The sequence below is a fragment of the Bacillus rossius genome, chromosome 2 (genome assembly GCF_032445375.1).
Source record: "Bacillus rossius redtenbacheri isolate Brsri chromosome 2, Brsri_v3, whole genome shotgun sequence".
In the NCBI taxonomy this organism is placed as follows: domain Eukaryota; kingdom Metazoa; phylum Arthropoda; class Insecta; order Phasmatodea; family Bacillidae; genus Bacillus; species Bacillus rossius.
This window is the reverse complement of record NC_086331.1, coordinates 123,758,442-123,773,334: the sequence shown is the minus strand read 5'-3', so window position 1 is coordinate 123,773,334 and position 14,893 is coordinate 123,758,442. Positions and strand designations below refer to the sequence as shown.

The following is a 14,893-nucleotide window of genomic DNA, read 5'->3' as shown; positions in this document are numbered from 1 at the left end:
GTGGAAAAGATACTAAAAACTATAATTTATTTTTCTTAGTGTCTTTTTGATAAAGCCGTTGTACATCATATCACAGCTCCTCAATCAGTGGCCAAACAGAAATGACTAGTAAATCTATATTTTTGCATACTTCCTTTTTGTTGGCCAATTTTAATTTAAGTCTTTCTCATTCAAAATAGGTTCACTTCACAGTTCATGCTAAATGTTTTTTATTCAGTTCGGTTTTGTGAATAACGACATGAAGAAAAAAAGGATACTGCCAAACATGCTGTACATTTATAAAAACTTTATTTTAAAAATTAATTTAAATATCATGGTTGTAATGGTAATTTTTAAATTTTTTTTACTTGAGTTTTTTCAAAAGTGAGAGTTATTAAAGTGGGTGTTTTTAGACTAATGTTTTGGCATGAAACCTCCAGTACAGATACTTAAGAAGCACCATAGGAACCTACATAACTCCTTTAAGTTTATGAACTTTTTTTACATTCTCATTTAAATCTTCTGGTATTGTTAACACTTAATTGTAATTTATAAATTGTACTCTTGCATATACTTGCAAAAATTTTCAAGTGACCGAGACAAGATAATGAAAATGCCAGGAATTGTAAAAAAAATATATAGTTTTATATTAAAATGGTGTTTTCTTTATCATGAATAAAAGAAAAGATTTGTTTTCAGTTTCGGCTGAAATGCTCAGCTTGAACCTGGTGGCTGCAAAATTATCACTTGGCAAAACTAGATCCCATGTTTTGCTAGTTTTTTTAATGTGTCCGTAGCAAGAATGGTACAAAAACATTAATTGAATCCTGGATGTTAATTTCCTGTGCTACTGCATGACCTAATACATTTACTTAGTGTGTACATACCTTTACATGTTTGTAAATATAAACTTTAGCAAGCTGAACTACAGTAACTGTTATAAGGTGTCTAATTGTCTAATGGTTTTACAGCATTGTAAAGCTTTTACCACAAGAACTGGAAGCTGGTCATATATGAAGAGAGATGGTAGCAGTCACGTAATTGGAGTGAGCCAGTCAATTTCCACTGATGCTATCAGTTCCAGTCTTAATACAATGGTATTAGAAAAATGTTTTTACATTTCTTTAAGTGCTCATATTTACTTTGTGAACTCTATACAGTAGAACCTCGTTAATTCATGATGGTCGGGACCGAGATAATCACGGATTACCGAATTTCACGGACTAGCGATTAAAAGCCCAGGTCTTGTCAAGCTTCTCAGACACCGGCGTGCAGATGGGTTAAGGCCAAGGTCATGTGACGTAACATCTCCCGAGGCTTACTGCGCCTAGGCAGCAGATGGATAAAAAATAGTAAACTCCCCATTATTCGTGTTAATTGGGACCCACCGATGCCCGGATAATTGAAATCCTGTAAAAAAAAAATAAACCCATATAATCCGTTCACGGTAAGGGCCGTCTTCAAATTAGTGTCTTGGCTTAAAAAAATACGGCACTGCCTAGCCATTAGTTCACGTCATTTACAACAGCCGAAGAGAGAAAGATAAGATCGTGCTGACCTTGCACACATAAGTTTTGGGTAGGGCCCTTCCCCCCCCCCCCTCCCCGCCTTCGTCCAGCCGAATGCCAGTCAGACACTTCACTCGCCAGGCACCTGCCGTGTGTTGGCGGCCGGAAAGTAACTCAGCAGCACGGGAGACGGGAAGCAGAAGTCAAGACATCCCCCTCAAGTTTAAAGAGTGACAAATGTGACAGCTGAAAGGGGGGCGACACAAAGGTTCGGTACAAACAGCGTTGCAGAGTTTGGCGGCCCACGCGATGGCTTGCAGTGTTTGCCGGCCGCCGGCCCGCGTGATGTTAATTTTAAGCGCTGACAATTTTTACTTCTCTTTTTTTCTGCACTTTTAAATTGTCCCGGATTATCAGATTCCCGAATTAGCGCGTCACGGATTAACGAGGTTCTACTGTAGTACATTGGTTAAAATGATAGTTGTGAGCATGTTCAAACTGAGATGTTGATTGTCCTTTCACACTGGTGAAAACAATTATTAAATAGTTGATGAAAAATTCCCAGCCATTATTTGCATGTAGGTATTTTAATGTAAACACTTACTGATAGTCTTGCAGTTTAATTTTCTGAAAAATACTAAAAAATAAAGATCTGTTTCTGAGTCTACAAAAGTGAGATACGCTGCAGAAAAAAATGTTATATTTAAAAATTTCACTGTGACAATTAAATTGTTTGCATCTTGTTGCTGAAGTACTCTGATGTTCCATTGCATAAACACAGGGTTTAGGGGCCCGCCTAGTCAAGCCATATACACATGCAGAACTTCAGATATTAACTTCCTCCTTGATAATTGTTCTCTAATTCCGCTGTTAACATTCATATGAATTTAATTTAAGAACCATTCTACGAAGTTTACACCTGCAGTGTCACATTACAGAATACATAGTAAAATGACACGACTGACGAAAACATCAAAAATAATCATTTAGACATAGTTTTATGCCACATATTTAATGTAGAAGCGTACACATCAGAAATCTTAAACTTTTATGATTCTTTTTTATTAATACAAATAGTATTGTCACAGCTTTAAATATATTTCCTTGATGTCTTTGGCATTAAGTTGTCTTTGGAAAAAGACAATAAAATTTCTTTATTTTAATGCAAGAAGACACTGAAAATATATACTGCACACATCATGCAAAAATTATACATTGGTTTTGTCTTATCTTTATTTGATAATAATGGGATATCTCAAGTGTCATTCAAATAGTGTAAACAGTGACCAGGGGCATTAAAAACTGGATCATTTGCATAAAAAGCAAGTTCTTTCCAGTAATGTCTGCCTTTTTATGTAAACCACACAGTTAAAAGACAAAAGTTGCATGCACTTATGTACACACGTTTCAAGTGTACTTTTTTAGCATGTTGAAGTAACACAACATGAAAATATTTTATAATCTACATGGAAATACTCTGTGTTCCATATCTTTTTCTTTGGTGGTAACAAAAGATAATTCAAATATATGACACAAGCATTTTATGTAACATATCATGAGCCAGAGGTAGCACAATACGTGAGACTTTTTGACTGCAACTTTAAGTTGGACAAATAAATTAAAGCATGTAAAATTAACAATACAAAGTTAACTGATGCAAAATAATTTCAAAAAACTTTAAATATTCTGAAGTTAAAGCAAGCATTTTTTTTTATTGTGTGTCAAATTATAGCTTTAAGAAATTGAACTTTGCCACAAATGCCACAGAATATTCTGGTTAGTGATCAACTGCTACAAATAGTTCTCCTGTGAAATAATAACTGGTGTTTAGAATTAATATATTTTTCTTTCAGAATGTATACAACTGTAATAATAGTGTGAAAAAGACACTAATTTATGGTCTTAGAAAAATCAACATATAGTAAAATTGAAAAAATATATAAAAAGTATTACAATTATTGATTATTTTAAAAATAATAATTTTGGTGTTGTCAAGCTGGCTAGTGCCAGTCTGGCAACAGTGGTCATTATTTTCTCTGTATTGCAATCTAAGCACGAGACCAAAGTACATCTATAGTTACTGCACGGTAGTACTGCCACCAGACAGTTGAGTGAAAGGACGTGTCACCGCTGGTCACTCATTGATGTCAGGTGTTCTGCATGTGTTATGTTTCAGGAAATGCACTTACCTAAATAACTACAATGTTCACTTGTAATAAAATAGATCAGTTAATAAATAAACATTAGGGACAAACATTCACTAACTCACAATGCATATTTAATCCCATAATGTGATGGGGAACCTCAAATAGGAACTAACCTCTACAAATGCTTTGAAAAAACATTCAGTAAAACTTTTCACAAAAGTCAGTTTCACCAAAAGTATGTCCCTGCCTCCAAGTTGGCTTTCTATAAATGTATTCCCTGATATAAACTAATACTAGTAGCTCAACCTCATTTGGTAATGTACAGTTTGGTACTAGGATATGACCCCTGTTCATGATGGAAATAAAATGTATGTGAATTTGGACCATTTAAATTTCTTCAAATGAAGCCCTAATATGTATATATAATATAATACATACGTAGGTCGGTTTGACTAAGAACAGTTTTCCAGTCAAATTTCATTATCAGAAGCATGATTACCAAATTAAAACCAGCCATGGATAAATTTCAACGCCAGAACTGTATGTATCAGATCCCCTGCGAATGTGGTTGTATGTACATAGAAGAAACTGGCAGGGCCCTTTCAACACGAATTAAGGAGCACAAAAATAACATAAAGAAGGGTGAAACTCAAAAATCTAGACTTGCCGATCATGCCTGGGAGAATAGCCATAGAATACTCTGGGATAATGCTGTACCACTCATACAGGAAGAACACCCAATAAAAAGGAAACAAGGAATCAGCATTTATTGTCAGCAATAGCAATCTTATTAAAAAATATATTGATTTTTAATTAAAAAAGAAACCAATTTACTACACAACTTGGTTGCAAACCAACAGCCCTCACAGCAATACATCAGCCAATAATATCACCCCTTTTGTGTGGGACCAATCAGGATAGCCCTTACCTGTCATTGGCTGTGCAAGGAGAGGAGCTCTAACATATATAAACCCATGGTTTTCCAGTGTCCAATGTCAGTCTGTTTGTGCCTGATGACGGGAACAGATGTCAGTTCCCGAAACGTCGCAACTGTTGTCACTGGAAATCTTCTGTGTTCATCAGCGTTATCATCAGTGTGTTTTCCAGAGTACTTGTTTATCTTCATCTTTGTGTTTATGTGTTTGCTGCATTGTCTAGGTTTGTTGTCTGCCTGCATTGTCCAGGTTTGTTGTCTGCCTGCATTTAATGTCTCGTCATTTTTAGTATAGTCCATCCACGGTAACCTCCTACTTTTTTAAACGAACCTTTGAAAAAACACACCAGGATGCAGCATGTTTGGTTCGTTTGCAAAAATACTTTCCATCATATGCATATTAAACATGCATTAACACTAAATTACCGTATAATGATGTTAAATAAAATTTTACAAAAAAAGTAACTATCTATGTACAATATTATTAATATTAATGATCTCGCATGTGTGTAAATGAAACAGTGAGAGAAGTGGTGTGTTGGCAATGATTAGAACGAAATAGTTCCATAGCCAAAATATATATTTTTTGACTTTCCGCGTGTATTTAAGAATTTGTTTGGGTATTTGTTAAGTTTGAACATTTTTTTAAATCTCTGGTGAAATAAAAACGTTATGTTAACGGTAAAAAAATATTACGTGCCGAAACCGTGGTCGCGCATTAATAATGTTAATAGTCACTTGTTTGTTTTCTCTTTCAGCCGCTTTCAGCAGCTCTTTAAGCAGTCTGCAGACTGTACGCCATTTTGCAGTGTGTTTTAATATATTACTGACCGTGAAATAACGTACAGTTTGTGTTTCAGGATTTTGTGTTAATATTGTGTATTTTAACTTTGTTATATTATTTATTATCTACTATTGTAATGATGGAATTTGTTATCGTTTTGATATTTTGTGTGGTTCTTGTGATTGCTGTAATGGTAATTGGTTCCGGGATGGGGAAAGCTACTTCGTCGCAGCGTCAGATGGACATCATTAACGTCGCTCAGAACTTATATCTTTTAATTAGGAAAGGCGACTTGAAGAAATGTGACGTTACGCAGACGACCGCGTTTCTTCTCAACATCGCAAAGTCAACTGTTCTCAAGTAAGTAGGCTTTTTTCGTTTTCATGCACGTAAAAAAAATATCGACTGTGTCCTAAGTATTGTCGGCCTGTGTTTTAACTCACGAGGTTTTTTGTGTTTTATTTCCAATTTATATTTTTTGGTGTGAGACAACACCGCCATGTGGCGTCTCTGTTGAAAACTTAACCTAAAATCATATTAGGCCTACTCAGGTCCTAACAATAACAATATAGGCACTTTCAAGTATTTTTATGGGTGTGATACACGTTTGTTTATAACGATGTTTATAAACTTTATGATAGGTTTAACTATAACATAAGGGAGTGATTTTATAATTTGCATTTAATTAGTTTTTCATCTGTTTGGGAGATCACAAAATAAATAAAAAAACACTTCATTAATTTCGTGGACAAAGTCTGTCATGTTTCCATTTAGTGACCACAAAGCAAATATTTGTGACAAAATGCCATATTTGGAACACTGCCTAACTGCGTATTGTGAACGGGTCCCCGGAAAAGTGTTATGACAAATGTTTTTTTTTTTTGGTTAGGTACTACAAGAAAGACATTGAAGAAGTTTCAACACCAGGAAAAAAGAGGAAAAAAAGGCCACAGGAAGGAAAGTCACTTGACACAGTCGACGATTTCACAGTAAATGCAATCAGGAATGCAATTTACAGGATGTACGCTGAAGGTAAAAATTTGATACTGAAGAGTAGTTTCGATATCACTGGGGTAGGCCCTACTTAATTGTATTCATTTCATATATCCATATGCAGATTGACCGGTTCAGTTTTTTTCCCGATATCATCTGTCCTTTAAAAATACTTAACATTTTTGGGTGGTTTGTTAGGTTTCTTTATTGATATGGTATTGATATATAGAATATTGTGCAACATATTAAATACGTACACGTCCTTTTAAGGTTAGGTTAAAGATAGAAAGAAAATTGTTACATTCTAAAACTACAAGTAATGTTTATATCGTTATACACAGTATACATATTAAATAACCTCAACTTTTATGATGTATCAGAAGGTTAAATAATGACTATTTCCAGTATCAATAATATCCAGTTGTGCGCTTTAGCAGTAATTGGTTACAAATTAGTGAGTTGTGGTCTAAGCAAGCATGGTTATTAAAAAAAAATTGGGATACTTAATTGGCTAAATTGTACTGTGTGGCAGGGTCCAGTACAATATATATTCTATTGCAAAATAGTGTCATGCCCCGCCTAACCCTTTAGAAAATATAGGGGTATTGTTATTTTATAAACAATAGTCCTACTTCATTGTAATGAAGTATCATATGAAAACACAACTTAGCCAGACAAACTGTGTGTTAGTGTATGAAGTAACAGAAAATTATAAAACAGTAAAAGTTTAGTATCGCGTATCCGATTCGATACATTGATCCTGATCGCATGATCCTGCAAATATTGATCCTGTGATTGATGATGCTTGCTTTTCTAATTTATTACGTTTAAAAATCCTGTACAAAACCAAAAATAAAAACCTTTGATGTAGTAATGAGTTATGATTTAAAGTTGAATAATAATGAAAATATATATGTTTTATTAAACTTATGATAATTATTCTTGCTATACCACAATATTTTATTATGTTCAGGATCTTTGATCTAAATAAATGAAAAAAAACATGCACCACACGATCAATAGGATGTACAGGTTCATGCATAAAGATCTAGGGATCACATGGGATACACGATACAAAACATTTACCTACAACACAGTGTAGAGCTTGTAACTTATTGATTGCTAAATTGAATGCTGAAATACTAATGGGTAAATATTTACTTGGGCGGTATTTCCGAAAAAAAATGTTAAAAATCCGAAAATACCTTTATTTTATGCTCTTCAACTTCCTCTTTTCATTAAAAGTGGCGGAGGTAAGAAATTCCAAATACTTTAGAAGATATCGAATTTTTAAATTTCATCATATGTAGTTGAGCGGTATTTGCGAAAATAAATGTTAAAAATCCGAAAATACCTTTATCATATGCTCTTCAACTTCCTCTTTTCATTAAAAGCGGCGGAGATAAGAAATTCCAAATACTTTAGGAGATATCAAATTTTTTAATTTAATATTTTAAAACTAAAATGGTCGATTAAGTCAGGTCAGTTACATTATAAATACTTTCAAACTAAGGTGATATTAAAAATAATGTGAATTAATTTTAATTATTCTTTAGTTTTAAATTATTTATAATGTAACTGACCTTACCTAACAAACCCGTAACAAAGGATGTACAGTAACAACTCACGTAAATTTTTTTGTTACTTATTACTTGCGCAACAATATCAAAATAACAAATAAGACTTTAAAATTAGAAACGTTAAAAACTCACCTAAGTTGGAGGCGGTAATTAAACACTGTTTTAAACAATAATTGAACTAAATAATCACGTATTAGTTCATTTGAATTCTGGCCTATCACGAACAAAAACGTGACATCATTATCCAATAAAAAAAATAGATACTCGTACGTAAACAAGAAACAATGGTGCACGCACGCCACAGGAATGCGCTGGTTTTGTGCTGAAATTTAAAAATTCGATATCTCCTAAAGTATTTGGAATTTCTAATCTCCGCCGATTTTAATGAAAAGAGGAAGTTGAAGAGCATAAAATAAAGGTATTTTCGTATTTTTAACATTTTTTTTCGGAAATACCGCCCAAGTAAATATTTACCATTAATTTAAAAGTATTTTTGAAATGTAAGTTTATTAAAACTATTTAATAAATGTAAATTGTGCACTTAAATTATCTTCTACGGGGTTGTGGTTTCGCTTAGTTTTGTGTACCTCTGTTATTTCATGTATTGTTAATGTATGCAATAAATTTACAGGTTTGAATGTTACAGTCGACACCATTTTGAAAGAAATCAGGGAAAGACAAATAGATTATTATGGTGGAAGATCAAGTCTTCATAAATTGTTAAAGAAGATGGGATTTTCATGGAAAACTGTTGATGGACGAAAAGCTTTGATAGAGAATGAAAACATAGTATTGCAGCGAATAGATTTCTTGAGAAAGTATAAAGAAGAAAAAGAAAGAGGTGCCAATTTCATATTTGTTGATGAAACATGGATTTTCCAGAGAGGCAAGGCATTAATTTATTTGAAAATTTGTTCTGTGGTCCAATACAAAGTATTTCATTTCCATTTCATATATTTTTCAGGAACTGTATCAAAGTCATGGCAGGACAAGAGTCTACAATCTGCGAAGAGACGTACTGTTGGAGATGGTAAAAGGTTTATTGTTGTTAATGCTGGAGGGCGCACTGGCTTTGTGCCAGGAGCAGGATTACTTTTTGTTTCAGGTCAGAAGACTGCAGACTACCATGGCGAGATGAATGGGGAAACTTTCTTGATGTGGTTTGAAGACATGTTGGTGCATCTTGAGGAACCCAGTGTCATCATAATGGACAATGCTTCATATCACAGCACCCAGGTATGTGCAATGGTAAAGCAGTGTCTTTTTATTGCTCAAATTGTAATGTGAAAAATTTACATGTGTTTATTATTGTGTATAAGTACGAATATTCGAGACTAATACATTTTGCCAGCAATAATTGTTATCTTAATAGTATGCCTACACTACATTTTTATAAACTATAATGTTTGAGCTGAAATTGAATACACACACACACAGATATATATATATATATATATATATATATATATATATATATATATATATATATATAATGTAATTGAATTACATTGTAGTGCAAACTAATTTAGTAGAGGGTTTGAAATACCAAATAAAATTTTTTTATTGCAAACAGCATTTGAAAATGACATAATTACTTGTTTGGTAAAAGGACCCACTTTATGAATGCTCTGTTGCCCTACTTAATAAATTAAAATAATATTTTCAAAAAAATTTCTAGTCACTAAACTAACATGCTTTGTTAAATTTAGAAATTCATTACGACAATATGCCAAAACACATGTTTGCTTTGCATAAGTACAGTAGAACCCTGTTATAATTTGTTTTTAAGGGGCTACAAGAAAAAAAAACATAAGCAGGAAATTCAATTTAGTACTTTTTAGTGTGGATTTATTGCCAATGGACTCAACAAGCTGCATAAAGATATATTTGATGCTCCAATTTGCTTGTAGCAAGCCAAAAACAATTTTTCTTTAACATCATGGTGCTTCCAGCTTCTATCTGCTTTGTCTTTACTTACACATTGTCTCATTGCTGTAAAATTGTCTCATTTCTGTATAATTGTCATAATTCACGACAGTGTTTACAGTGGAAATGCTTAAGTCCAGTTCTTTTGCCACTTGAACATGTGATTTAAGTGAATACATTTGAAAACACACAGAATGGCTAAAAATTTATGAATTTATTTGTTTTCCAAGGGTGTCAACAGGCAGTTAACTGCTAACATACACATATACATAGACAGTATAGACAAAGGCTTTTAATTTTTTTCGTCTTCTAAAATTTTATGAAGTGAACATTACAAGCACGAAACGCATAATTTGTGAAACATTATATCCAGGAATTAAATACATTGTCCTTATAGGGAAAATATTGGACTTGAAAAATAATACATTATAGGCAGGAAAACTTTATAAGCAGTAAAATTGTAACAGGGTTCTACTGTCATGAATTCTTATCAGCTACTTGAGTATTTAGTTAAATGTTGGCACAACGTAGGTTGAGAAAACACCTACAACGAACTGGACCAAGGCTGCACTGATCGCGTGGCTGGAGAAGAATGGGATAAAACATGAAAATAATTTGTTGAAAGTGGAGCTGCTGAGAATAGCTAAACAAAACAAGCCCCGAATACGGTATATTATTTCGTTTTTTTTTACAGCATTTCTTTAAAAGTGAGATAGTTGCAAAAAATTACGTATACACCTTGTTCTAACACACTTTTCAGATATGAGGTAGACGAGTTGGCTCGTAACTATGGCCACGAAATTCTACGACTCCCACCCTATCACTGCCACTATAATGCAATCGAACTAGTTTGGGCTCAATGTAAACACCATTACAATAGTAACGTGGGGCGGGCCAAGAGATTTGACAATGATGCAGTTGCAGCCATCTGGAAAGAGGCTCTTGATGCTTCCACACCAGAGAGGTATTTTCATGTTGCATGACCAATGGGGTATTCCTTTTGAAGTAGAAATTGTTTTATTTTCCTGTAGAACATTCCTCAAGCTTCAGCAAAACCCTTACCATACATTTTTACATAATACGTAAGTATTGTTGCCTAGCAGCCTGGTCCTACCATTCCTTTTGATAACTTTGTGTGCTAGTGTGTGTATAGTGTGATTATCATTTTGTGTATATTCATATACCAGTAATACAGTTTTAAAACAATTGGTAAAAATAAGTGGTTTGAATTTGTGTAGTTGTCGTTTTGAAAATGTGTTGCATGTATGTGTTTGTGTTCGTGTTTGTGTTTGTGTTTGTAATTTTATTCCCATGTGATTCATACATATCTGTGTAGTTTCTAGATCTAACAGTGGTGACTTATTTGCAAGGTTTTTTTTTTTTTGTAATTGCAGTCCATTTGCAATTGTTTCATTTCCATAAATAGTTTTGTATTTATTAGTAATTGTGATATTACTTTCTGTTATGCTTAATCTTGTGTCAATGACTTTAAAGTTATGGTGGGTTCAGTGCTGTAGGCAGATTTCAATATTCAGATAAAATTTCAACGTAGAGAATTTTGAATATTTTCATCTAGCGAACTTGAATAGGTATTTACACATGTAGTTCTTGCACATTAGTATTTTCAAAAGTTATGTTATTATAGTGAAATACATATACAGTAAATCATCAAAACTATTCAAAAAATTAAATTTTCGCTATATCTCACTGTTTTTGTCTGGGACAAATTTTAACCAAAAACAAACACAAAACTTATGAAATAAATATTTTATCATATGCATTCTAAGCCTTTATTGATAACATATATAATATTTACAGCTTTATTATATCTTGAATAAACCACTATAATTTTTTTTTTCAGATAACATAAAACAAAACATGTTACTTCAAGTATTAAATAATAGCTTTGATAGTTGAGGAAAACACATTAAATGAGTTTTGTTGTGTTTAAAAATACTTTCTTGTGGAGTGAGTTCAAAATTGTATGTAATAAAGAGCATGCCATGCATTGTTTACTATGCCGTTTTGACAGAAACAAACATATTTTGTTATAGAGTGGTTTTTGCTATAAACAGGTCATTTATATAGAGGTTTTACTGTATACATTAATTTTTTTAGATGGGCGAGGTGTGTGGATCACGTGGAGAAGCTAATTCAAGCAGACTGGGAGAGAGAAGTCCACATAGACAGCGGCACCATTCCTCCACTCATCATCCACCTCGGCGAGGATAGTTCAAGTGAAGACAGTGACAGCGAAGAATTTGAGGTTACGACACAGCAAGTAGATGGAGACAGTGAAGTACTGGCAGTTCCTCTTGATGATTTACCCGGGTGTTCTTATTGAGGTCTGTATGTAATAAACACCTGGGCAACTGTAAGTATTGGGGTTTGAAACATTTTTTTTTCTTTTATGCATTCCCATGAAGTATGTTGATTACTGGAACTTTATGTATTAACTTTAGATTACACGTATTATGAAATGAATATTAAATTTCATTTCTGGATTCGTATAGGTGTATGTGAAACATTTTATTTTGTTGTGTGTCTTCATTTTTCAGTGAACTTACTTGGAAAACAAAAAGCCAGTCCCCATCCAGGGCCACAAATAAATAATGCATATAAGTGGTATAGAAATTACTGTCAATTCTTCACCACAATTTTACTGTTCATAAAATTATGATTTTGTCTAATAAGTATACTCAGGAAAATGTATACAACCATATTTTTATTTGTGGCCTTAACCGGCAAAATGGTAGGGGTTTATTAAATAAAAGAAGAAAATTCATTTTTAAATGTTTTCATCTGAATTTGTTAATTTTATTAAACCTTCAATCCTTAGTCTTTTCCAGATTGCTTAGATGGACAGCCATATGTATAATTTACAATACTTTTTTTTTCAGATGCAGAAAACTGTGTTGAACTGTACTAAATGATGATATTTATTGCTTACATAAATGTTGTAAATTTATATATTCTCCTAAAAATTTACTTTAAATTATATGTTATTTCTTTAGCTAACAAACTTATTTTTTAATATTTTTACCATTGGGTATCATAAATAATGTTATGAACATATGCATGTATACTTAGATCATATTCAAATTACTTATATATATATACATACATACATACACAAACACACACACATTGTTTTGACAGCTGGTGATTGTAAACAAACCATTTGACATTTGTCACATGGCAATGTTTTTGTTTACATACGGCGGAAGGATACATAGTGACATTAAAGTAGATCCGGTGAAAAGCAGGGCTTCAGAAAAGTAGGAGGTTACCGTGGATGGACTATATACTGTGTTCATCTGTGTTGCTATATTATTTTTTTCATGCCTAAGTCCTTCAACGGAATTCTTGTGCTCTATGATATTTATATGTTGAACATTTTTTGTCTGTGCTGTTGTCGTTTTTTCCATAATATGTGTGTAGTTTCATCTTTGGTTCCGTTTGTCCAACATCAGTTAATTCAGTCTTAATTTGTGTGAATTTTTTGTTTTCATATTTTTATTTATTTTTTGATTTTATGAATTTTTTGATGACTAACAGTTTAAAACTGCATTAAATCAAACTCCAGAGTATTTCCCACGTTTCCGGAACTCTATCTCTCTCTCATTTTTATGTAGCTGGCAAACTATTGAATTAACATGCATTCAGATATAAAAAAAAAACTACAATCAGTACTTTAAAAATATGTGAAAGCACACAAAAACATAACTACACAAATACACAAACAGGTAAAAACAACTTAAAGTGGCTTATCCACCATAAAGCAAGCGAATGTTCAGAGAAACTTAGAAAGCATGAAACAATGTAAATTATCATCATAAAACATATAGGAAACATACAAATATTATATTTCAATTATATCAAGAATAGTATACAGTAAAATCCCTATTATCCGCGCATGCTACGAAAAAATACAGCACATATGTAAATCTGTATTTTATTACAAGTAAGCAAATTTGAACTCTACTGACGAGTGTATTGTGTGCAGTATATAGTAAAATGCCACAGGCCTTCTCGGAACTCACGCAGTAGGCTGGCATGCGTTGCTATTTTTGTCTCTGTCGCGCTTTGTTTCTAGTCGTATGGTTGAGCACTTTTATGTTTGCATTACTGAAATGTATTGTATGTTAATTATTCAGTAAAATATATTAAAATTTTAGCATTGTTTAAATATTTTTACTGTTAATTGTAACTTTTACTGTACATAAATTTTTAGATTTTTAAGTTGAAATTAATGTTTCCTTTTTTTTGTTTTCCATTTTCGGCTCTTTTGCGGATTATCCGCGATTTTCACTATCCGCGGTGGCCCTGCTACTTAACTTCGCGATTAATTGGGAGTGTACTGTAGTACTGAACATGATGAGACAATGTAATAAATTGTTAATCAAACTGTGTAACAAGTGGGAAGGGCTGTAACCTGGTTTGTTACAAAACATTGAGCTTTTCTCATTGTAAGGAGCAATGTGAAAAATCTATGATGGATGCTGTACAATTGTAACACCTTAACAAGTTTCAGTATACATTTTATTTGGAATTAAAAAAAATTCATTATTATAATGCCTAAATTTAGTGTTGTTTAAATGCATAGTTTATGGTTTTAACACGCTTGGTTAATGCAAAAGATGCAACTTACACATTAAAAGCAAGAATATAAAGTTTTAAAACAATGGACTAATGCCTGTTCCAGCTATCCTGATTTTGGTTTTCAGTGGTTTTCAAAATATTTGCAGGCAAGTGCTGGGATGGTTCCTTACCATAGTCCATGGATTATTCTTATCCCAATTTAACTGCATTTTGTTCATTTCATTTGTTAATCTGTAAGCTTTCTTTTGACAAGACTCAAATCCTAGAAAACTCACAAATATCAATTTTTGTACACTATGGTTTTTGCAAATATTTATGTGATTATTTTGAATATTGTAAATGGACTGAGTTTCATGAAATTCTACTGGAAAATATAATAAAGTAGGCCTGTCATTATTATAATTTCATTTGTTTGGTGGTTTTACATCCACAAGAATTAA

At 32.7% G+C, this 14,893-nt stretch overlaps 2 protein-coding genes across 5 annotated transcripts in view; both read left to right on the top strand.

The window, feature by feature from the left end:
* LOC134528976 (sorting nexin-17-like) overlaps nucleotides 1-14,893 on the top strand; it is a 290,609-nt gene that overhangs the window by 29,311 nt on the left and 246,405 nt on the right. The window lies entirely within an intron of this gene.
* Nucleotides 4,932-13,151, top strand: LOC134529771 (uncharacterized). Of its 4 annotated transcripts, XM_063364193.1 has the most exons (6): nucleotides 5,029-5,712; nucleotides 6,242-6,384; nucleotides 8,557-8,811; nucleotides 8,890-8,955; nucleotides 9,031-9,161; nucleotides 11,970-13,151. In XM_063364193.1, exons 1-6 carry the CDS (start codon nucleotides 5,489-5,491, stop codon nucleotides 12,081-12,083), a joined length of 933 nt encoding a protein of 310 aa, XP_063220263.1. In that variant the 5' UTR covers nucleotides 5,029-5,488; the 3' UTR covers nucleotides 12,084-13,151. The 4 variants fall into 4 exon arrangements, with proteins under 4 accessions (XP_063220260.1, XP_063220262.1, XP_063220261.1 ...); XM_063364192.1 differs by having other exon boundaries at nucleotides 4,992-5,712; nucleotides 8,890-9,161; XM_063364191.1 differs by having other exon boundaries at nucleotides 4,993-5,712; nucleotides 8,557-8,955.

Bases quoted from the DNA above. Each gene is read 5' to 3' on its own strand.
- LOC134529771 (XM_063364190.1), top strand. From the start codon at position 5,489: ATGATGGAATTTGTTATCGTTTTGATATTTTGTGTGGTTCTTGTGATT. The intron at 5,713-6,241 runs GTAAGTAGGCTT...TTTTTTGGTTAG, and splicing joins GCAAAGTCAACTGTTCTCAA to GTACTACAAGAAAGACATTG. The intron at 9,162-11,969 runs GTATGTGCAATG...TAATTTTTTTAG, and splicing joins CTTCATATCACAGCACCCAG to ATGGGCGAGGTGTGTGGATC.